The sequence below is a fragment of the Simochromis diagramma genome, unplaced genomic scaffold, assembly GCF_900408965.1.
Source record: "Simochromis diagramma unplaced genomic scaffold, fSimDia1.1 OVJJ01000663.1, whole genome shotgun sequence".
NCBI classification, from domain to species: Eukaryota; Metazoa; Chordata; class Actinopteri; order Cichliformes; family Cichlidae; genus Simochromis; species Simochromis diagramma.
Genome location: NW_024387049.1, coordinates 1005417 through 1030671, shown reverse-complemented (window position 1 = coordinate 1030671; position 25255 = coordinate 1005417). Strand labels below are relative to the sequence as shown.

Below are 25255 nucleotides of genomic sequence, written 5' to 3'. Positions count from 1 at the left end.
ACACACAGAGGAGAGCCATAAAGACTGGATGTGTGAGTTTTGTTCTGCGTGTGTCAGTATGTACAAATACCCAGATTGTTTGTGGGTGTGCATCTGTATTTATCCAGGTGGTGGTAACGAGTTTCATATCTGAGCGCTTGCTCACATATGTTTATGTGGTATTCTAAACTGTGTCAGTGCCTCGTGTGTGCGTGGAGGCATGCGTGTGTGTTTGTGTGTATCCTGACCTCAGGGAGGTTGTGGCTGTGGGTCCCACTATTTCTTTCCATTTAGTTTCCACTTCACAGCCTATAGCACACATTAGCCTCACAACCCCTGGGAAATGGCGCGCGCACAAACATAGTGAGAAACAGACTCTCTCTCTCACACACACACACACACACACACACACACACACACACACACAGGTTCACCACTCAGGGGGCACAGAGAAAAACACATTCCTGTATAATAAAGTGACATAACTTTTGTTGCATGACTGATTAAATGAGTAACTGTACATGCCAAATGTATGTATGCGTATATAACTGTATAGGCCAACTTTTTACATTACTGGCAGTATAAATCTGTGTAAAGAATGCAGTGGATCAGGAAATAACTTGTTCCAAGGACCTTCTGTGCTACTGTCCACATCCCACACTAATAGGAATTACAGTCTATAAAATGTTGCAAATTGGCAGCATTCAAACACATTAGTTACATATACAAAGAAATATGTCTTGTATGATTCGGGGTAGCATTGCATCTAATTTCATGCAGTTTTTCATTGCCTTATTTTTCTGTTTTTTAAGTTTTGTCAGAAGGTAAAACCCTTTGTTTGCACCTGTGCATGTGCATCCTTAAATGCACAAACGTGGAGGGCATTGTTGTAACCTGGAAATCACTCCTTTATGTTCTGTAGTTTTTGGTTACTTCGTAACTTAAACTAAACATGGATGAAAAATAGCATTTAAAAAAAAAAAAAAATCTCTTGACAATTGCATTGAGAGCACATTGTAGCTTCAAGAATATGCTACAACAAACCATTTGACATTAAGGACTTTACATCATCTTATCACAGAGTGCCAGAAAGTTTCAGTTTTGAGGGAAACACAAATTGTATCATGTAAGAATGTCAGGGTTTGAGAAACTGAACTTAGAATCACTGATAATCCCTCCCAAGTCCAAATGTCTCAGCAATTATGGACGAAAAGTAACAAGCAAACTCTTAAAGGCTTGCCAACATTAAACTCTGATCAGTAGCCAGTCCTCGCTGACCTTTTCCTCCTCCTTTGGCCTTGATGGTGATGGAGGGCCAGCTCTGGCCCAGCACGGCCAGACATATCAATACAGCGCCCAGCAGAAAATATAAGCAAAACCTCAGTCCAACTCCTCCTCCTTCCCCTCCCTACTCTCACATCCACATACATACATCTTAACAGCAGACGCTTTAAGGAGTAAAGACAAAGAGACAGCTATCCATGTGGCAAAACCTTGTGCCAGGGCACCATCTGCTCATCCGCTCAGTGGAAGTGGTAACTTCCAGGGCAGTCAAAGACAACGCAGGAAGATTGAGGAGACGGGGCTCCCTTTTGACCGCTGTGAAAGAGCAAGGGAGTAAAGTTTGAAACAGAAAGAGTCCCGGCAGAAGGCTACCAGCCGAGCCAAGCAGTAGCAGGAAGCGAGCGCCTTGTGTGTCCTGAGATTTACGGTGACTGGTCCATCCACCAACCACCTGGACCTGCATAAATAAATTTAACCAGACAATTCAAAAACTGGTATTGCTGAGTGGAATCAAACAATGAGGGGGGAAAGACCATTTCCGCCCTCTGAATAGAGGCAAAGATGAATAGACTGAGTCACATGATAAATAACTGCATAAATTCAAAATCATCTTCTGGATGAGAACATGGTCTAACACGGAGAGACGGGAAAAAAAAAAAAGAGCTCAAGGAGAGGGAGGGAGGGAAAAAAACACAAGTGACAGTTGGCGATGGGAGAGCAAGATACACACACACTTATCTGTTGTTGCCATCTCTAAGACACAATTGGCATCACTGTCCACAAATGCTGAAGACAACAATCCCAGCCATGAGAAACTATGTGTGTGTGTGTGTGTGTTAGCTGCTGTCTGCCATCACTGCTGCAGGTGGCGTACGATCTACCTGCAGCTCTGTGCCTCCATTACGCTTTTCAATGTGTTAAATCATCATAAAGAAGCAGTTTAAGTAAAGCACTCACTGAGCAGTACAGCAGAATGGCTTCAAACGCTTTGAGTCGACAAAATTCAGTTTAAAGATTACAAATGATAGAATTTTAACTTCTCTCAGGTGAGATGAATAGCTAAAGCCTGCACTGAAACAGTACAATATCCTGAATTGATCCATTCACTTTACTTTATTATTATTAGCCTTCAAACCGCTGCTGGCGGCGAGGAGTAACTACAGAAACACTTGATTGATACTTCAGTTGTTTCCTCTATACTTGCCTGCTGTGTGCGTGAGGTCTGTAACTTCCTAGTGGCCACAGAGTGCCACTTACATCTCAGTTAAATGCAGGCACATGTAGCCAAGAGTATTCACATCTACCTCTTGACACAATCATTTAAAAATCTCCTGTTGAGCTACAGCCAAACACACAGAACTTTTTGGTTTTCTTCCCCCCCCAAATACCCGGCAGTGCCAAAGCAATCAACCAACTGACTGGCTATCTGTCACTGAGCTGTAAACTCTCTAACACAAACAAACAATTTTTGAAAGCCAAAAAAAGTACAAAATTATATCTCCATCCTCCAAGCACCTTCAAATGTTTGTGCGGGAGAGACGCTGATAACGGCGCCCTCTTAACTTCAGACGGTGTGTTTGCATTTTAGCGGGGATATACATCTTAAAAGGATGCGGCAGTGAGAGAGACAGAGAGAGAAAAAAATGTCAGCGGGGAGGAAAACAAGGCTTCAAACAGGCAAGAATGTCAGATGAGAGTTGGAGCTCAGTTATCGCCGTCTCAAGACGGACTAAAGGGAGAAAGCCAGAGAGAGAGAGAGAGAGACGGAAGGAGAGGTGACCGGACTGCCAATGACGCCAAACCTCTATTTAAAGCTTCCCCAACAGTGTAGGCCTGACACTGACACATTTACCTCTTGGCCTCATGTTTTATCAGCAGCCACCTCCTCTCCAAAAAAAAAAAACAAAACAAAACAAAAAAAAGTGAATCCACTTTTACTGTTTTCAGCTCTTGCAGAGATCAGATAGCTGGTGAGAGTGTGCTGAGAGGAGAGCTTCTATGCCTGCAAATGAACTTTGGGGGCTTTTGGGACCGTGTTTAGTTGCTAATGTCTAGTTAAGCAGTGCCATTGTGAACAGCAGGGGGTGACAGCTCCGTCTCCTGCACATAAACACCGACAGGATAATCACCCTGGTGGGGAAACTGCGGCCGTTTTTTGTTTTTTTTTTACTCAGTGAAAAACCTGTGAATCCTAATCCCAGGTTAAGAATTTCAACATAAAAACGGGAGAAAAAGTAGGAAAGTATGAGCACAACAGCCTACTTTTGAACACATAACAGGTTAGAGTCCTGTGAATGATCCCCTAGTGAAATGAAGCCAAACCACCTGGCCTCCAAAGGGGAGCCAGAGGGTGACTCAACTGGTGGTCCAGCAGCTGCATCCCACCAGCGGCCTACAGCTGAGATGTGTTTGCATCCGCATGTTACTGCTTTTAAAAAACACGAGTGTGCGCACACGTGTTTACTGAACAAAAGTGAAACTTACCAGGATCCCAGCAAACTGCTTCTCTTCCATCCTTCAGGACCTCGTCGGCAAAGATCCCCTGCCTCTCTCTCTCTCACACGCGCGCTCTCTCTCTCTCTCTCTCTCTCTCCCTGTGTCTGGGATGGACTCGTCTGCCTCTCGCCCAGCAAAGTTTGGAGTTTTCTGAGGTGGTCGAGGTTCGCTGGAGCGTCTTCACCCCCGTCGCGTCGCTCTCTCCGTCTCTGTCCCCCCTTCTTCTGTGCTGCTTGCAAGTGTAGCTGAAGTGGCGTCGCTGCTTTGTGCTAATTCTGCCCTAATCCAGAAACTTTTCTATGCTGTGAAAAGAACACGTGACAGGCAGAGAGGGGTGGAGGGAGAACAGGAGTTGGGGGGGAGAAAGGGGTAGGGTAAGTGGGGAATAGGGGGGGAGGCAAAGCAACACTTTTTTTTAGTTTCTTGTCCCCTTTGGCCATGTTCAAAACAGCTTGTCAGTCTTAGTACATGACCTGCTCTGAGGTCAAAATTTTTAAAACCACACATCAACTGTTTATGGTGAGAGTTAAAGAAAAGGTGGGAATGTAACTGGTAAAGTGTCAGTTATTGTGGATGCAGGCAAACAATTCAGAAAACATGTAGTGACAGATTTGCATTTTTTTTTTTTAGCAAAGCAGCTGCCATAACAAAGTGCCCTTTTGTGTAAAGAGATTAACTGTTAGGGAAACGTTTAGACTGCCCACTGACTACTGCTGTATGGAAGCCAGACTGGGAAAAGAACACTCAGCCTGGATCTGGAAGAAAAGTGGCCGAAAATACTTTGGATTGAAAAGTTTCTGAAATGTGCATCTGGGCACTTACCTTTCACTGCATCCCTGCACGCATGTTCAGAGCAAACAACATCAACAGTAGTTTATAATAGATATACACCTATAAATACTACAGCTACAGATTCATCTGCAGCTGTTTCTGCTCATGAATTAATTATCAATTTGGTCTACCAAACCTGATAAAGCCAGTCTTCCCAGTAGCTTATATTTCTCCAACAGTCCAAAACAAACAGATATAAACTAGACATCCCTCAAATCTGAAGTATGTCTCCCTTTATTTGGCTCAGGGAATAAACCCCCCCCCCCAAAAAAAAACTTCAGTATACTAAAAGCGCTCGTGAAAAAAGGAGAGAAAAGGTGGCCAAATATAGCCACTATTTACTGTTACAGGCATTTTAAAAAAAAAAAAAAAAAAAAAAAAAAAAATCCCCCACACATGTACACATGTCACATACACGGGAGCCTACAGGGACTGGAAAAAATGCCTCCCCCTGGGGTCAACCATCATACGCATCATGATGCACACTGATAAAAAGATGGGAAGAAACAAAACGAGGTTAAAAACTGATCCTTACCATCCACAATATGATGTCTGAATAGAGAAAAACCACACAACCAAAACACAACCTTGTACGTGAGGAAAAGGGCTAGCAGCTCGGCCGTGAGAAACTCACTGACACAAAGGCTGAAGTCTTTGATCAAATCACCGTGCTCTGGCTCCTTCTCACTGGCTGGGTAATGTATGTACATAAGGTAAGAGTTGAGCCAAGCCTATTGGGCAATCCAGGGAGGCGTGTCAGCAAGAGGTTACGTCCAACTTACTCTGAAACCTGACGTGTCCGTTGGCCCTTGTGAGGTAAGTAGCTTCCAAGCACAGACTGCATAATGTCCCACGGTACCGCCTTGTCCCTAACATGAAGTAATCTTATCAATAAAAAAAATGCCAAAAACCGTCTGATTATTGTAAATGTGAGAACTTTTTTTTTTTTTTTTTTAAATGAAGTGTTTTCTGGTTTTGAACTTTATATTACTTTCCACAGAGGAGTGGATTAATGGATTAACTGAGAATGAGAATTATGTTATTCCCTGCCCCATTCACCACTAAGTTGCTTGTGAGGGGGGAAAAAAAAAGCAGAAATATCCATAACCAATGAGCTTGGCAAGACGGGCTCAGGAGGTGAATCTTGAAGATAAAAAAACAAAACGTTTTTGGTTTGGATGACGTTGGCTCTTTATAGAATTTAAACATTTCCCTTAGTAAAAAGACAGGCTGCAGACTGAACACTAATACGTGCCCCGACTACACCACAAAAAGCCAAGGATGGTGCAAAGTATTTTCAGAGCCGACTGCTTACACAGCATTAATGATAAACCCGGTAAGAATGAGCTCCTCAGCCTCTGGTTACCTCTCATTTCTTCCACCCTTGTATGTAAAATTACTTGGACATCTACAAAATTTAAGGAATATTAAAAAAAAATAAAAAAAAATAAAAAAAAAAATCAGTTATAATGATGAATATGAGCTTATTGTGTAGACTGACATTTTTAATTTGAGGTTATTCACGACCAAATTAGAGGGAGGGTTTAGGAATTACAGCACTCCAAAAGTAATTGGAAAGTTGACTGAAAAGCCATTTCGTGAGCAGGTGAGTGCTATTGTTTAGTTATTTCTTCATAAATTAAACGGGTCAGGAGTTGTTTGCAGGATGCATCACAACATCAAGTCCAAATAAAGAACACTCTCTAAGAGTTCGACATATCACAATCCGAGTCTACAGTACTGAGATGTTGTATGAAGAAATGCATAGGAAGTTACTATAAAGAGCAAAAGAATCAAAAGCCTGCAGAATAAAAAGGGGTCAACTTTATAAAACATAAAAAGAGATCATTTCTGGCACAAAATTATCTGTAAAAGCTGTTTCAGTACCATTCAAACTGATCTGTATGCATGGCCATACAGATCAACAGCTCTTAGTTTGTCGTTTTCCAGTACATGGTTCCTGGTTGATTTCTCAAGGTTTACATTCTCAGCTTTTCCTAGTTTTGCAATTGAACTTTTTTCCAAGTTATAGTTTTGTTTATACTTAATTTCTTAAATCATTTTATATTTTGCATTTTGGCCTCTGTCAAATAAACAGTTTCCCTTTTGTAGAAATCAGCCTGCATTTTGGGTCCTCAACTTCACATAGACTTCAGGACCTACAGACAGTGACAGTATGGTCTGACCAGGCACAGCCCCAGCAGACACAACCTGTTTACATTAGAGGAGTTCTTTTGTTAGGTAGCCAGGCTCCATGGATAATGGTTTTCTGCATTCACCGCCCAAAAGAAACAAGATGTTCAGATCCAGACTAACTGGGTAGTTTGTGCTACTCCAGATTATGTGGTAATCCAGAGTCTGTGCAGGATGCCTCCGAGACTGTGCCTCAGCTGGTGACTTTCATTTGTCCCGAGCCTCTGGTGTATCCGAAGCCTGAGCAGGAGCTGCCAGATCCCGAGCCAGTACAGACTGTGTGCCCTGCACAATCCCAGCCAGAGGAGACTGCGTGCACTGTGCAGCCCCAGCTTCCAGAATCTGAGCCCGAGGGACTTGTTGTTTGACCCCGAGTCTGAACAGCCTAAGATTGAGCCAGGATGACTCTTTTGTGAGCGGCTTCCAGCTCATCCAACTGACAGTCTCCTTTGTTGAGAGTCATCTGAAGGTCTCTGACTCCACTGCTGATCATCTGTTTGGCCTCCAGAAGGTCTCTTTGACCACTACTGGACTTCAGATGGTCCCTGCCTCTGTTGTTAGTATCCTGCCATGAGGGGGTCACCCTCATTCGTAAATGCCAGCCTCTAGAGGGTCTTCGTCTCCATCACTGGCCACCTGGCCAGAAGTGGCGATATAGCCCCCAGAACACCTCAGTCACCACTTCTGGCCACCTCTGGAGAGGTCCCTCTGATGCCGCTGCCCACCTGCGGGCTAGCCTCCTGAACTGCTTGGTCTTCAACCCTGGGCCCCAAACAGACCCTCAGAAGCATCCTCCTGCTCAGCTCTGCATTTGGGTCAAACTCCTGAGCGAGTACTTACAAAATTAAAAGTCTTATTCGATTTTTTACAAGGCTACTTTTCAGTTCTAATAGAGTTTTTTTGTGTTCATATTATTGCGTGAGTAGAGTCTTTAATCAATGAAAACATGAGTAAATTAATAAGTAGTTAATAGAGGTAGAAGCTGAGGATGGACACTTTTCAGCGACGGCAACTACAAGACCCTGGTGAGTAGCAGTGTCAGCCCGTTTCTCCAGTCCAGAATAAAATACCTCAGCATTGGTGCTGTCAGAGGATGAAGTCCAACGTTTCTTTTTTTTGCAAAGATTAGAGAAAAATCAAAGATTTTCACACTTGTGCCCAAGTACATGCACTACTTTTATGTTGAAAACAAATGCATGCTAATACATGAAACTAAGATAGCTAACATGATTAACAACATAAGAAAAAGAATCTGCATTTCATTGTGAATCCCCAAATGTAAAAGAGTAGGAGGCTGCCTGAAAATGTGCAATATATAGTTTGCCTTAAAGCGTTGGGTTGGGACAAAATCCTTCTCAAACAAAACCCGACACTTCGGGCCTCTCCTTGCCTTGATTTATGACCTCTTGACTTTCCATATCTTTACATTTAAATAAGTTCATAAAAGTGACAGACGACTTACGACAGAGGTCATGGCAAAATAACAAGTGAGTAATAATAAAGAGGGTTCAAAAGTCAAGGCTCAAGGTTTGCTCTTTGCTTTCAAGTTAATTCCATCAAACTCACAAAGCAAAAGAAAATGTAGTTAATATATTTCAAAGTTAATCCACTTATCCTAAATGCTGCATTAGAATTATGCTGTTTATCAAGGTGGGGGAAAAAAGCCATGATGGCCCTGGATAGTTACACATTAAACACTATGCATAGGCAGTTTTCTTTTTTTGTTGGGGCCCCATTGATCTGGGGATAAAACGGCCTGCTGAGTCAAAGAATTGGAAGGAACGAGGTTCACAAATGACAGATAGTTTGTTGTAATTACATTTTTGCTGAGCCATCGCTTCAGCAAATAAAAGAGCTAAGGTGGATCCACGCAAGAAGAGCTCATGAATTACTTTCCTTTATTTACCAGACAGATGCACCACCAGCCTCCTGCGTGAAACAGTCACACAACCTGTACTTGATTTGTACACATCTACACTGTAGCACTGTGAGACACTACGTACAACGCAGTGGAATTAAGACAAAACAGCACCCATTATTATTGTTTAGAATGCATCATATTTTTGCAAATCGGCCGTGTTTACTTTCAATAAAGTCAATATGCAGCAGAATGATTGGAGCTCCACAAGCTCCGTTTTGTCATAGCAGGCAGTCGTGTTCCTCACAACTAAGACATTGTGAGGGTACTCAAAACAGCGGTAACTATGCTTGGGCCTTTGTTTAGCATCCAGTAAATAGAGCCAGCAAACTATGCATTACTTGTGGACTGCAGAAAAAAAAAAAAAAAAGGGATTCTCACAATAAGGCAATGGCATTGGGAATGAGAAGATATGGGATTTGTGAAGCACACAAACGTGATTTATTATTTCTGTATTGTGGCATTTAAATTATATCGTCTGCTGTTGCACACTAGTTTGAGTGGAAGGAGACTGCTGCAAAAACACAGAAACATATCATCAATAGGAGCAAATCTCCTGCCAAGACAACAGGTAAAATTAGTGCTAAATATAGAAATGCAGATAGCAGAGAAAACCTTTTCTGACGACAATCAGTGAGAAGCAACCGGTACAATAAAAACACACACAGGCATATACATACCTGAAGAGGGCCTGACCTCTCTTATCTTAATGGAATGGAGACTTTGGCCCAGAGATAATAACGATTTAAAGGACCACAAATACACATCGCTTTACAGACATATGCCACAAAAGAAAATGCTCACATGATCTCATGTCATATGAGAAAGGTTGTATCAGTGGGTAATTAAATATCACTCTAATTACTGTGATCTATTAAGTGTCTTTAAGGTACACTTATTCCAGTACAGTAAAGTATAGGGCTTTAAAATATCTCATCATTAGCATACATGTCTGCATCAAAGGATTTGGGTAATCTGGAGAAATCTTGGTGTGCAAGAGATAATGCCAAAAATCAGTATTGAATGTTCATGATCTCTGCACCCTCAGGTGGCACTGCATTTAATAAACAAACAAACAAACAAACAAACAAACAAACAAACAAACAAACATGATGACTGAAATCACTGCATGGGCTCAGGAACACTTTCGCTTCATTGTTTGTGAACATAGTTCACAGTGCCACCCACAAACACAGGTTAAAGCTCTAACATGCAAAGAAGAAGCCATATGTGAACATGATCCTGAGACACTGCCATCTTCGCTGGGTCAAAGGTAATCTAAAATGGACTGAAGCAAAACTGGAAAACTGTTCTTTGGTCAGATGAATTAAAATTTGAAACAGAGGCCACATCCTCTGGACGACGGGGACAATCTGTCTTGTTATCAGTATTCAGTTTAATAGCCTGAATCTCTAATGGTATGGACGTACATTAGAGCAGCGGTCCCCAACCCCCGGGCCACGGACTGGTCGAATTTTACCGGGTCGCGAGAGTTGAGGTGGGTGTGAAATTTATGGTTTTCAGGTTTTTTATTGTCATTTTTGTTAAAATCGTTTTTATTGTTAATCTTCTCTTTCTTGGTACTGGTTTTATTTTGTTGTATTTATCCGTGACACCTTAAAGGCCGGTCCATGACAATGTTGTTGGACATAAACCGGTCCACGGGGCAACAAAGGTTAAGACCGCTGCATTAGAGCCTGTAGGATAGGCAGCCTGCACATCTGGATAGCCACTATTAATGCTGAAAGTTATATGCAGGTGTTAGAGCAACACGTTCTCATCCAAATTACTTTTTTTTTTTTTTTAAGCAAAGGCTTTGGATACTTCAGCAAAACAATGCTAAACCCCATACAGCACCCATTAAAACAGCATGGCTTCAGAGTCGGAGAGTCTGGGTGCTGAACTGACCTGCCAGAAGTCTAGGCCTTTCACAACTAAAATAATTTGGATTATCATGAAACAATAATTATAACAAAGATGAAGAACCATTGAGCACCTAGGATCTTTTATCAGACAAGAATAGGAAAACATTCCCTCCCAAAGCTCCAGCAAGCGGTGTCTTTAGTTCCCAGACCTCTATGGAATGCTGTGTGTGCTGGGAGGTGGAAAATGGTGGAGCGGCCACAGCGTTACTTTTATTATTATTATTATTATTATTATTATTATTATTATTATTATTATTATTATTATTCTATTTTTTTTTTTTTATTAGTCCTTTATTTATCCAGGTAAAAAAAAAAAAAAAAAATCTCACTGAGATTAAAAATGTCATTTCCAAGAGAGACCTGGCATCATACTAAAAGATAAGAACGCAATGCTGAAATGGAAATTGCGTCAAGGACAGAAACAACTGCATTATACTGCTGATACAACTTGAACTTCTGCCTCTGAGTTGTCATTTTCTGAATTTTCAGTTTGTATCTCTTCTTGCGTCATCTGTGTGTTTATTGGTGTAGAGATACTTGTAGCAACTGTAGCCATCCTTACTTACTCTGTCAACTGTGTTTTGTCATACAGTAACTATATGTTGGGACTCCTTGTGATTGTACATCTCAAGCAGTTTATGATAATAAATAAACTCAGTCTCTGCTACTTCCCAGCGTAAAAAGTGCTTCAAAAAGTGCTTTAGTCTGACTCCTGAATGAATGAAGGTAAATATTTTACATTTTGATTGTAGGAGATGCACTGAGGCCAGGTGAATAAACAACTCACTTGCAAACATGCATTAATGAACAGGAACACAGCACAGTATAAAGGTGAAAGCCCTGTTGAATTAATTTGTGATAAGCCTTGAAACATCTTTCTATTTGTTATATTTCTTCTACAAGCTGCACTGAATTTAGATGAATAAGAAGGGTTTTTTATTTATTTATTTATTTTTAGGCGAAAGGTTTTACATTATCAGGAATGTTGCGCAACATGAGTGTGAAAGCAGTGTTATCCTTACATGAAAGTGTAATAAAAAAAACAAAAAACAAACAAACAAAAAAAAAAACAAAACAAAACAAAACTGTAAAATAATCGTGATCTCTATATTGATCAAAAATAATCATTTTGGTCATAATTGTAAAGGCCTAACTACTGACCACCAGGTTCTCTGAAAATAGCATCACCATTCCTGGAAAACCCGTCAAACATTAGTGCAAAAACAGTAAGAGTCTTTGTTGATCCCTCATGAGTGGATGAAATATACAGGGTTGGCCATTTATATGGATACACCGTAATAACATGGTTGGTGATATTAAAGTCCTGTTTGTGGCACATTAGTATATGTGAGGGGACAAACTCCTCAAGATGGGTGGTGACCATGGTGGCCATTTAGAAGTCGGCCATCTTGGATACAACTTTTGTTTTGTCAATAGGAAGAGGGCCATGTGACACATCAATCTTATTGGTAATGTCACAAGAAAAACAATGGTGTGCTTGGTTTCAATGTAACTTTATTCTTTCATGAGTTATTTACAAGTTTCTCTTTGTTCACAGCCATCGACATGTCGAACAGGTTAACACGTGAGGAGCGGATCGAAATTGTGTTGATATCTGGTGAACACAGTAACCGGGTCATTGCAGCAGATTTCAATGCGAGACCACCCATCTCCCGTGCTACAGTTAGCAAACTGCTTGCTAAGTTTCGTGAAACTGGTTCAGTGTTGGATTTGCCAAAATGTGGACGCAAGAAAACTGTCACTAATGAAGAAACATCAGTGGCTGTCCTAGCTTCATTCAGCAAGAGCCCACAGCGTAGCACTCGCCGCATGTCACTGGAGAGTGGCATTAGTCGAACATCCCTTCGGCGGATATTAGCTACTCACAAATGGCACCCTTACAAACTCCAGCTACTGCAGCATCTCAACGAGGATGACCCAGATCGGTGCACAGAATTTGCAGAATGGGCAAAACAAAAATTGGAACAGGACCCTCAGTTCACGCAAAAGATTTTGTTCAATACTGAGGCAAACTTTTATGTGAATGGTGAAGTTAACAAACAAAACCACCGCTATTGGTCTGACACTAACCCACATTGGGTGGATCCCTCCAAGACTGTTGGAACAACAGAAGTGATGGTTTGGTGTGGTATATGGGGTACAATGATAGTGGGTCCATTCTTCATCAATGGAAACCTCAAGGCCACTGGATATTTGAAATTGCTACATGATGATGTGTTTCCCTCTTTATGCACTGAAGCTGGCACGTTCCCTGAGTTTTTCCAGCAAGATGGTGCACCACCACATTATGGGTGCCAGGTCCGAGCATTCCTAGATGAACAGTTTCTTGGAAAGTGGATTGGTCGTCGTGGGTCAGTTGAATGGCCCCCAAGGTCTCCCGATCTGACCCCCTTAGACTTTTATCTTTGGGGTCATCTGAAGGCAATTGTCTATGGTGTAAAGATACGAGATGTGCAGCACCTGACACTACGGATACTGGATGCCTGTGCTGGCATTTCTCCTGCGGTGTTGCTATCAGTGTGTGAAGAGTGGGAGAAGAGGGTTGCATTGACAATCCAACACAATGGGCAGCACAATGAACACATTTTATAAGTGGTCAGAAACTTGGAAATAACTCATGAAAGAATAAAGTTACGTTGAAACCAAGCACACCATTGTTTTTCTTGTGACATTACCAATAAGTTTGATGTGTCACATGGCCCTCTTCCTATTGAAAAAACAAAAGTTGTATCCAAGATGGCCGACTTCTAAATGGCCACCATAGTCACCACCCATCTTGAGGAGTTTGCCCCCTCACATATACTAATGTGCCACAAACAGGACTTTAATATCACCAACCATTCCCATTTTATTACGGTGTATCCATATAAATGGCCCACCCTGTATATCCTTTGATGAAAATTTATTGCTTGATTTGATGTCTTATCAGCTGCAAAAATTTGTATTGTTACATCAGCATTTTTGAGTAAGAGTTTGGGGGTTCTGTGCAGTATCTTAGTTCTTCTTAGCACAGAGACCTTTGATGTTGTGTCTCGAATGAAGCTTTGGAGGTTACAGCTCCGAACACTCCTATTACCATTGTGACCACCTTGGACACAAGTTCAATTGAGATTTTTTGGCATAAACAAGCCATTTGTGCTCAAAACCTGTCGAACATGGACAAATTCTGCAAAGAAGAGTGGAAAAAATCCAAAACAGTGTAAATTTACAGTTGCTGTCATTTCAGAAGGAGTCTTTTTCTTTAAAATGAAAAGTCAGTCAAATTCTTCTGGAAGTTGAATAAAATATGCAGGTTTTTGCTGTGGATTTTGTGAAAATATGTCAGTCCAGCGAAACATGCAGGACATAAGCAGGGTTGCCATAATTAGTAATTTCCCCCCACTATGAGCTGCTTTTGATTTCCTTGCAGATTATTTTTGCACCAGATCCACTTGGGCTGTGTACAAAAAACACCTGATGTTTTTCATGACTGGATCTTTGAGGACAAATACCACAAAGCAAGAGTAAAGAGGAACTTCGGTGCCCCCTAGTGGTGGTAACATATATTGTGGCTAGAATCCATCCACCCTTTAAACCAGTCCAGTGTCATCTCCTCCACTTTAGGGTGGAGTTTAACAGAAAGCTTTTATGCATTACTTAACGGTACCATCAATTACTCATTTTGATCCTACTTCAAAGCAGCTGCAATTACAGCTATTAATTACAGAGATCTGTGACACCACAGCTAACCCGCTGATGTTGTGTTGCTACTTCTCTGCATACCTTTGCTCAGTTTTCTTTTGTTTTTGTCTTGATGTCTTTCAGTGCGTAAAGCTCATCTTCTGCTCTAGTTGTCTGGGCATTCCAGACATCTGGACATGTCCGACCCAACGCTTCACAAAAATAACACTGAAATATCTGAGAGCATTCTGTGAAAACTGTCTGATGCAAGCCATGGGAAAATTCCACAGTTACAGGTATTCAAAGCTATAGACAAATGTGTTGCAAGATACCTTAAAGCACATGAAACCCTTCTGTGACACATGACTGACATCTGGACTGATAATCAGTGCCAAAGGATACAGTTTTTCTATAACTTGATGATTAAGTAACAAGGTGAAACATGGATGATGATTGAGTGAACATAGATGAATGGACCACAGACTTCTCAAGCTGTCACACAGTTTGTCAGATAACATCCAAAAAGGCACCAACATCACCACGGCAACTAACCAGTTTTTGGAGCCAGCCCTGCTCAGTTTTTATAACCTACTACAATGCAGTTCTTCTGCAACACTTTTAACCCCAGAGTTACCATTTAGTTAAAGATTAAGTGAGCAACAACATGTTTTTAAACAGAGCATTGACATATTATCCTAACCTTTTTTATGGCATACGTGTTAAGACTTAACTACTTCCACTTCCAGCTGACAGTTTATTTAATTCATGTTGTCTATTTCATTCATATTGTGCCAAATCACAACAACAGTTGCCTCAAGTAGAGAAAACCTAAACAATCAGACGACCCACTATGAGCAAGCAATTGGTGACAGCAGGAAGGAAAAACTCCCTTTCAACAGGAAGAAACATCTGGCAGAACCAGGCTCAGGGAGAGGCAGCCCTCTGCCATTACCAGCTGGGGATGAGGGGCAGGAGACAGAAGAAAACACATACTGTGGAAGAGAAATTCATAATAACTAATGATTAAATGCCGAGTGGTGTATAAACACATGGAGAGTGGTAAGAGGCGAGTGAAGGAAAAAAAACACTCATCATGGAAAGCCCCCAGCAACCAAGGCCTAATGCATTTAACTTTGAAACTGTTCTTTGGATGTTGGCATTCCAATTCCAGACGGGTAGGATTTCCTATTTATATATGAAAACATAAGGAACCAATGTGACAACTTACAGGTAGGGTTTAACTTTACAGAACCGGCGATGGGGAACAAATTTTATCACTTATAACTTTATGAACTATTTAATAAACTAGGAAAAATGAAGGCTCGTGTTAACTATTGGTAGCTGGTTTACCACTTGGCAAATGTTAGAGCTTCCTCCTACACTACCACTTCCCCTTCAATGTTCAACAAGAAACTTGCAGGTAAGCCACTGAATAATAGCTTAAGTACACAAAGCTATTCATTTTAAAGTTTAAATGTCCTTAATTAAGCTATCAAAACAGGTTTGCCAGCCCTGTCTAGACCCCTTCTCCACTTTGTATAACCTGGATTGTTCAGATGCACGCATGTTTTGTAGAAAACCTGAACTCTTTAACAGAATGAGACTCTGTGTCAGGAAGTGCATTATGAAACCATGTGAGCAAGAGCAACTCACTGATGTTTTTCATGTAAATGGTTAGATTTGACAGTTCAGGAGTCACTACCTATAAACGTTGTTATTTAGCTATGAGGATGTGTTGGAGACATAACAAAGTTGGAAAAGCTTAATTTTCATTTTCTAGCATTAAATTACCACATTATATTGTTGAAATAACACTCTTATTGGTAATTTACTTTTCACTAGCTTTTAAAACACTCAAAGGAGGGCTGGACTTGTGATCACGGTAAAGGAACCCATGTGGCCTAGAGAGCAGTGCCTCGGGAAAACAAATAGAAAATGTTAAAGAAAAGTACTCTTTTGTGGGAGTAAAGATTCAATGGAAAAGGGTGGCATGTCTTTTTATAGTGGGCTGGACTGTTGTTAATGCATGCACAGTCTCTGTTGACATACTACACATTTATCATTCAGCCCAACACACAATTTGAATAAGTTGTGACGATGCACTTGAAGCATACAGAACACATTAATTCTTTACTGATCAGTGGGAAGCTTAGACTGCATTGAAAAACTAGAGAATCACCATTGATGACATAATGATTCATTTTATCATCAATGAAACAGCAACTCTTTATTTGATGTTTATCTTTGTTTATGTAAAACTGACAGTTGTCTCAATTAACATCATCAGGGATTTGATACTTTTAATTTTCTGTATAGAAATTCTCTGTAAATACTACTACTGCTACCACTAATAATAATAATAATAATAATAATAATAATAATAATAATAATAATAATAACAACAACAACAACAACAACAACAACCTGGCTTGCTGTAATATTACAAGAAATGCATAATTTTGTGATTTTCAGGCCATTACAGCATTTATCATCAGTAATAACACTAGAAGTTCAATAACCATTACTTGAATTAAATAAATGTAACACTGGCATCTTACCTTAGGTACATAATTTGTTATTCACTTTTAGGTACATAACAAATCATGTAACTAAAAGTGAAGTTTTCAAAGAAGTTCACTATGAGCACAAGCAATTTTCAGATATGTAATGGTAGACAACATCAAAGTAAGGAAGGAAGAATAGCAGCAACAGAGCTGTCAGGAATGATCAAGACGGTGCCAAGAAAAGAGTCTGACCGCTGCACTTGATTCCCACCCACTTTGACAAAGGCCACAACCATGTCACCGCAATGTCATTGCATGAGAACAAAAAAAATGTGTTTGATCAAGTTGGACAATTGCTGATTGAGGCCAACTTTAAACCTATCTAGCATGTTAGATCGCTACAACTAAGTTTCTGTAGTTCAAGCGTGGGCTTGTTTGATTTCATTCAACAGTGTCTCTGTTAGTGATACAAGCCTTTCACCCTTGAGTATCTGACAGGAAGAAAGGGGAGAGGAAGTAAGAACATTCTACCGCGGAAATCCCCCCCCTCCCCCTCCTCCTTCAGTTTCTTTATCCCGCCCCCAAACACCACCACCACATCATCTCCAAGCATCCCCCCCAAAATGCTCCCTTTCCCCCTTCTAGTAGTAACAAGGAGGGTTTACAAGCAGTGCCACGTGTTCCCTGCTGCCGTTAAAATAACAGCTCCTCAACATCACTTAGTTACCAGAGCAATCATCACCCTTACTTCAAACCGAGACCGCCGGCTGTACGCTTTGTCTCCCTTTAACATCAGCCGCTCGACGCGCAACGAGGTAAAAGACAAAGTTGCTCCTTAATGACTCCGCGTTAAAAGACCACTGAGGTGAAAAACTGAAACACAACCTACTTTTTCTTTTGCCGGTCGTTAGGAGATCTGGCCGTGTAGAGGTGATCCTGCCACCTGGTCGCACTCTGCACTGTGTACAAGTTTTTCCGTCAGTTTTGCTTATTGGAAGTTGCATCACCTTGGTTTTGTCGTCCACCCCCCGGCGTCTGTCACCGCCTGGCCAACAGCAGCTCCTCCTTTTTTTCTTTCTTTCGCTTTACTCCAAAATCGGCGACCATGTGGGGCACACTGACTGAACAGACCTGTCAGAGGCTCTTATTGATGCGGGTTACTGCGTCAGTTTGGCGGTGCTACCCTGTATCTGCTCACTGTAGTGCATGGCCAGCTTCAGACACTCACCAATTACGCGTTTAAGTATCGATCCCGAACAGCACGTGCCTTTTCTATATATGAATACAAGCCCTTATATGGTGACTAGAAGCCAAACTTGGGTGCCATGGAAACATTGTAGATTAATACGGGAGCATTTAAACTGCTGTGACACGATGTAGGTGCCTGTCACTCCCTCCCCCTCTACATAATGCATAATTAGTGAAGCTACACGTGTTCAGCGGTGTGCTGAACGCTTTCTCTTTTGTTACACTGCAGCGGTTCCTCTCGCAGATCAGTGTGATTGTGACCACCGCATGTGCGTGTTTTCTGACATTTTGTATGTCCGGTATGGGTTAGTGTGCTCTGATTAAGAAGCGAATTGAGCCCAATAAAGGCAGAGGTAATGAGTCCATGCGATGCCCCAGACAGGTGCGGTAGCCTATAGGCTGTGTAGTGCAGTAAGCCACTGCTGATAGAATGAAGCTTCTGGGCGTCCACAGAAAACATGATGGGTGTGTGGCGGATGATAAGACGCAGCTGAAGAATGAATGATAATACTCCGGAGGGTTTTTTTGAATGGCATGCAGATATGGGCTTTACCTTCTACCTTGCTTCTGGAGAGATCAGATTGGAGGCTCGTTAGGTTTAACGCCGAGGAGAAAGCAGGCACGCCGGCATGGTGCTGGTCAGAGGCTGGAGTGAGAGGAGGGAGGTGAGGGTTTTCCTACAGTCGGGGTGGTAAACAACATTTTGGTGAAGGTGTTCATGTTGAACGCCGTATAATAATGTCTATCTATAATGCCAATAAAGGTATGAAAGCAAATGGATCCACAAATAGATGCTTACATTTTTCTTTCTTTCAACACTATATAATCTAGAAATTAATAATATGGCAATTATGGGGATTTGGAAGTTTTTCTTTTAATGTATAACAAAATAGGATTGTGGAATAATCTCTGTGGGCTTTGACAACCTCTAAGCAACTCAGTTACCTCAGCTGGCTCTTGGGTAAAGTTAAAGCTAAGTTTGAAGTTGACAATTTCATTTATCTTTATATTTCTTCCAGAAAATCAAATTGCTGAATGAGCACTATGGACATAAACCTTAAACCTATGGAAATAAACAATACACATATATACCCATAAGAATATATAAAAATATGAACATCTATTGCAAATCAACAATGTACTGATAATATTACAAAAAATATTCTTTTCAGTCTTGCAATATCAAGAAAAAGTAAAGTACTGAACGACCCCTCATTTCTTTATAATTTGCGTCCAAGGAAACACATTTTATTATGCATTTTTTTCCAAGTACTTTTGAGCAGTAGTTCTTCAGGTTTTCGAAGGTTTCAATAATTTTTCTTTCAATACTGACTGCTTTGTGCCTAACCCGTTTCAGAGGAAGCCACCTAACACTGACCTGTGAATTATTCACAAGAGCCTGAAAAACTATTCCTGAAGACCACTTAAAGAAATTATAAGAAAACCAGCCAAAGAGACTTCAGGCTTTGTTAAAGAATAAAGGTGGTCATACTTTGATATACATACTGAATGCCCAGAAGACAGTGGAGATTATTGTGGACTTCAGGAAGCACACAGCCCCACTCCCCCCCATCATCCTGACTGACACCCCCATCACCTCTGTGGACTCATTCCGCTTCCTGGGTACCACCATCACCCAGGACCTGAAGTGGGAGCCCACCATCACCTCCGTCATCAAGAAAGCCCAGCAGAGGATGTACTTCCTGAGGCAGCTGAAGAAATTCAACCTGCCAACACGGACGATGATGCAGTTCTACACTGCTATCATCGAGTCCATCCTCACCTCCTCCATCACCGTGTGGTACGCTGGAGCCACTATCAGGGACAAACAGAGACTGCAGCGTGTTGTGCGCTCTGCTGAGAAGGTGATTGGCTGCAGACTCCCATCCCTGCAGGACCTGTACACCTCCAGGACATTGCGGCGTGCAGCTCGGATCTCAGCTGACCCTTCTCACCCTGGACACAGTCTGTTTGACCTGCTCCCCTCAGGCAGGAGGCTCCGGTCCATTTGCACCAGAACCTCTCGCCATAAGAACAGTTTCTTCCCCTCTGCTGTTGGACACATGAACAATAACCATATGACTGTCCCCGCCACTATCACATGACCCTACGCTGTGTCACTGCATCATTCCATGTTTGGCACTGATCACCACCTGCACTAATGTATATATCTTTCTACGTAGCACTCTTAATTCTTATTCTCATGTATATATCTCATGTATATCTCATGCACATATCTTTCTATGTAGCACTTTTAATTCTTATTCTTATTTTTATATCTTTATGACACTATGTTTGCACTGAAGCACCGCAGCAATTTCCTAATGTTGTAAACCTGCTCAACATTTGGCAATAAACCCCTTTCTGATTCTGATTCTGATTCTGATACAAAATCTAGTCTTTCAGCCGTGCTAGAATTATACAAACAGTTTCTACCGTATACACTGTATTTCCATGTATCTTGTAACAAGTTTTGAAAAATTGCTGTACTTATTTCCCATTGTCCTTGCAAAATATTTTTTTAAATGGCAGTTAGTGCAAGACTTTTGCACATTACTGTACATGAAGTTATTGATTTTCTCCATTTGTAAATTGTGATCTGATACATTTGCAGATTTGGTCTGCTCTGCTCTGGTGGCCTGTTCTGCTAAACATTCAGTTGTGTGTTTTGAGTCTATATTACATATTCTATGCATTTCTATCTTTGAGACTTTTCAGCTCTATGATCATAAGCCTTGTAAAATTGATTTTTGGAAGATATGGTTCAATCAGCAGGTGTATCTTGTGAATTAGACTTGAGGCTTGCTAACTCCTGAATTCAATTAGCCTTCATGTCTTTAGCCTAGAGATGTAAATATTTTTAAATCTATACTATGTAGATCTGTATGTAATGTGGACAAGGATAGCACAATTTTTGTCACTCACTTAATATCACCAATCTCTAAAGCCCATTTGAATAGTACTGGACACTTTGTATTTAAGTACAAACAATTTTGGACTCATTACTCAAGACGTACTTTAAACATGCATTAGAAAATATGTTTTGTCTATCGACTAAAAAGGTTCTTAGAAATAAATCTAGTAACCTGTCGATGCAAACACGTGTGAAATCACTCAAACCGAAAGAGGAGGAAAGAGAGACTTCTTGCTTTGTGCTTCTTTTTTTAGGGGCAGCGTACTTTACAATAAGAGGCTATAATTCTGCAACAGGAACTTACTTAAAACTCTACAAGATGTTACAAGAGGAAACTTTTCTGTTCCATTTCTTGTCTATCACTGTTCCTCAAATTTCTTTGGTCTAATGTGCTTTTGAAGTTATTTTTTTTGCTGTAAAGAAACACGCCTTCCGTAGAAATGGTTGTTACATAGCTTAAAATAAAACCGGTTACATATGTTAAGAATGGAAAAAAAGTTATGTCAGGACATTTAAAGCATTTCTATTGTCTGTTGCTTTTAAAAAAGAAACTGGAATCGCGCAGAGTGCCATTTTATTTATATGTGTGTGTGTGTGTGTGTGTGTGTGTGTGTGTGTATATATATATATATATATATATATATATATATATATATATATATATATATATATATGCGCGTTTAGAAAGTATCGATGAGTGACAATATTTATCTGGATATTTCATGAACTGCACTAATGGGTTAATTTAATGTTGATTTTATTTATCAATTATCTAGTTATGTGATTTTGTGAATTTGCCACTGTAAACATACTGCCTAGTGCGGTTTTACGACCTCAGTACAGCCACTAAATATTCATTGATTTCTACAGTGCAGTTTTTTCAGCTGACAAATAGAATGCACAAAATAGATTTAGACATTTTTTTTTGTGAGTCACTTTGAAAAGTAAGTAAAACTAAGCTGTTTTTCAACTAGTTAAAACTGAAAGTTATTTCGACTGAATGGTGCAGAAGGATGAGTCTTCTCATGACCTTTGACCCCAAAAGATAGCATCTAAGTGTTTAAGGAATGGCATGTCTGAAAGGAAACCCTGTCAAAAAGGATGTTTTCAGAAAATACAAAAATAAGTGACTTACAACTTTTTCACTGCTTCAATAATTTCAGGCAAAGTGTAACTAAAGGTGACATAAGATTAAGTAGTCAAAAATTTGAATTCATTACCATTATCAACCATTTTCTGCCTAGCATTTGTAGATGGGTAGTGACTTCTGACCTAGTGACAGTTGACAAGGCCCAGAATCCCTTGGGTTAGATAAACAAAGCCAGAGATGTATACATAGTTTAACCTCCTTGACAACACTCACACAGAATGCAAATATTCCACTAAAGTGAACTAGCAAGGAGTTGTGTTACAGAGTGGCTCAATACATAATATTGTTGACTCATGTTTGAAAAACGAACCTATAATTAGTGAGATTGATTTTAAATACATGATCGTTTATTTCAAAACATGAGGACTTGCAACACCATACATTGCTCCTTTTGAGCATATCTTTCTTTATTAGATTTATACAGTTATAAGAGCACCCTCGCAGGAAGTGTATCATTAAGTAAATGGTCCTTTTTTTGCTGTAGGTTATGGGATTCTGTTTATAATTAAATTCATTCATCAGTTCATTAACTTTCTTCCACTTATACAATGTTGGATCGTGGTAACAGCAGGCCGAAGAAGGTTACCCACCCATCCCTCTCACGATGAATATTTTCAGCACTTTCTGTGGGTGTTCTGTGAGTTTACCAGTCAATCTCTATCGAGTTTGACATGCCCCCAAAAAACAATGATGGAAGTCTTTCATCTGGGATCTGCAACGGATGCCCACAGCTACTTTGAGCTCCTTCTGGGTGTCTGAGCTTCTCACACTGTTTCTGTATGGGGTACATTGCAAAGTCACTATTTTGGTCACTACCAAAGCAACGGTAAAGTAGCTTCTAACCTTAGTGTAGCTCAAACTATGGTCTCACTTATGGGCATGGCAAAGTTTGGAGATTCACCTGAATTCTTATTAGGGATGGACCAATCTGATATAGAGTATCTGTCCGATCCTGACCTAAATTACTGGATCGGATATCGGGGATATTGCTTTCACACTGAAAGCACCTGGAGCCTCGCTACGTGCTGCCAAACCAGCGTTACATCTCCATGCAAGCTATCCCAGAGAAGTAAAGCAAGTGTTTAAGTTCATCTCTGAATGTTTTTAAAGCATTCTGATGTTAAGCTTAACAACCGATATATGGAGCTCGGAGGTCTGTGCGTTGTTGTTGCTAAGTCTGACCATACAATGGATAGACTCAAGTTATACTTCGAAAAAAAATGTGTTGCAGGCTAAACAGTTTTGTGGTTCAGGAAAAAAAAAACTATGAAAAACACTTTTTTTTCATACTTGTGTTAAGTTTTGTATAGAAATTACACAAAATTCAGTCTCAAGTTAAATGTGATAGAAACAGCTCACACTGACATCCATCTTGATAAAAGATGAGTGTCATGAAGCTGTTTTCTCATTTATTTGCACTGTTTTCCACTCTGGATGTCTATTTATGTTAAGCTTTAAGTATAAAAGGGTCCAGTCTACAACTTGTTTTTTTGAACTTGTTGAATATAAACATTTTGTGCTGATATTGCACTTCTTTTTTCAGAACCAAAGAGTTTTTGAAATCAGTATAAAATTGCATTTTAAATTACTTTTTAAATACTAAGATTTAAAGTTCTCCTAAAGGTTTAAATAAAAAGATCAGTATTGCTGCAAAATATTTTGGGTGCAGTGTATTTTTGCATACAAGTGTAATAGCATAGCTTTAGTGTTTTGTCTCTTTAAGCTTGAGTATACAAAATGCAGCGAGATATTTAAAAAAAAAAAAAAAAAAAACCAAACATTTTTATTGATTATAAAATAGACTATATCGGATTCATATCGGTATTGGCAGATATCCAATTTCATGATATCGGTATCAGTGTCGGACATAAAAAAAAAAGTGGTATTGTGCCATTTCCAATTCTTATTTGTGCAAATTAGCCTCTATGTCATAAATTCCTCTTATGTTTACATCCTAAGACAGAGGGATGTTTTATAGCCCATTTCTCATATCTCAACCTAGTGTGGCAGCAGAATTTTTTTGTTATTGTGTGATGTTTCTTCAGCCTTACACTAAACTCCACTAGCATATGCCTTAGCTCCATCTCCTTACCCAATACATTCAGTCAAGCCAATAAGTGGTTTAACAGCCTTTTCGGTTAGTTTCATCCCCCTTCGAAGTTTGATTTCCAGGTACTGCTTTAGCTTGTTTAGTGCATTGTTAGCAATAGCCAGATTTTTCCAGAAGATGATGCACTTGAGCTGAGTAGTCCTTACTGGTAGCAGGGTGCTGTAATAATTCCCACGATTCACCAACCTCTCCAGTGGACCTCTGGAGACTCTGATTTGGATAAGCAAATTTAGATAAATAGACAGTATTAAAAAGAAAGGATCTTATGTATGATAACCACCTTAATTCTTCAACACAGTCTGAGCTGTCTTAGGCACCTTTCTTGTAAATTCTTTAAACAAATAATCCGCATGCTGACTTAATGCAGAGCGACAAACATACAAAAAAATGTGTGGTCAAAATATTAGGACTTCCTCGTTTTTTGGACACACCGATTAAAAATGATTTAAGTATTCATGTTTATACATGCATAAATACATTAAAGCAAAGCGTCACAGTAAGTCTTTAGGTACTTTAACCAATCCAGTGATCCAAAACAAACAAAATTCATTATTTTATTTAATCACAAGAAAGTGGAAACAAAATCAATAAAGGACTGTAGGATCTAAAATGCATGAACATAACTATTATGCATAATGAGTTATAAGAGGTTTAAACAAGAAGCTAATCTGATTTTTAAATATAGTACTAGTGGTCGGCTACTTGTGATCTGCAAACAAGAAGGACAACTAGTGAGGAACCTCAGGATTTACAAAGAGTTTCACAATGCAACACGAGCACTGGAGCACTGGAGTTGGACGAAGGGTATAAGACTACAGTTCTCTGCGTCTTATGTCTCGTTCAGCCTTCGATACAAGTCAGCCTGCGATATAAATCTAATGATTAACAGTTATCTGTTGACTTTTCGCTCTCACCAGATTAGTGTACATGTGATGAGCTGCAAGTTGTGGCTTTTTGGATAATTGCACACAAGCATTAGTTGAATCCCAGCATGCCTTTTCTCTGTATAACTAGTCTTCTTA

General features: G+C 40.1%; 1 protein-coding gene across 2 annotated transcripts in view; it reads right to left on the bottom strand.

Moving 5' to 3' along the window:
* The window catches only part of slc6a9 (solute carrier family 6 member 9), a 75469-nt gene extending 56750 nt beyond the window's left edge, over positions 1 to 18719 (bottom strand). Inside the window, exons 1-2 of one of the 2 annotated variants that reach the window (XM_040044899.1) lie at positions 18613 to 18719; positions 3748 to 4061 (exon numbers count right to left, since the gene is read on the bottom strand). In XM_040044899.1, coding sequence (XP_039900833.1) covers positions 3748 to 3777 — 30 coding nt within the window. In that variant the 5' untranslated portion in view covers positions 3778 to 4061; positions 18613 to 18719. Of the gene's footprint in view, positions 1 to 3747; positions 4062 to 17700; positions 18156 to 18612 lie in introns of those variants that run through there. The other variant, XM_040044898.1, reaches the window with a different exon arrangement.
* Positions 18720 to 25255: the final 6536 nt, after the last annotated feature.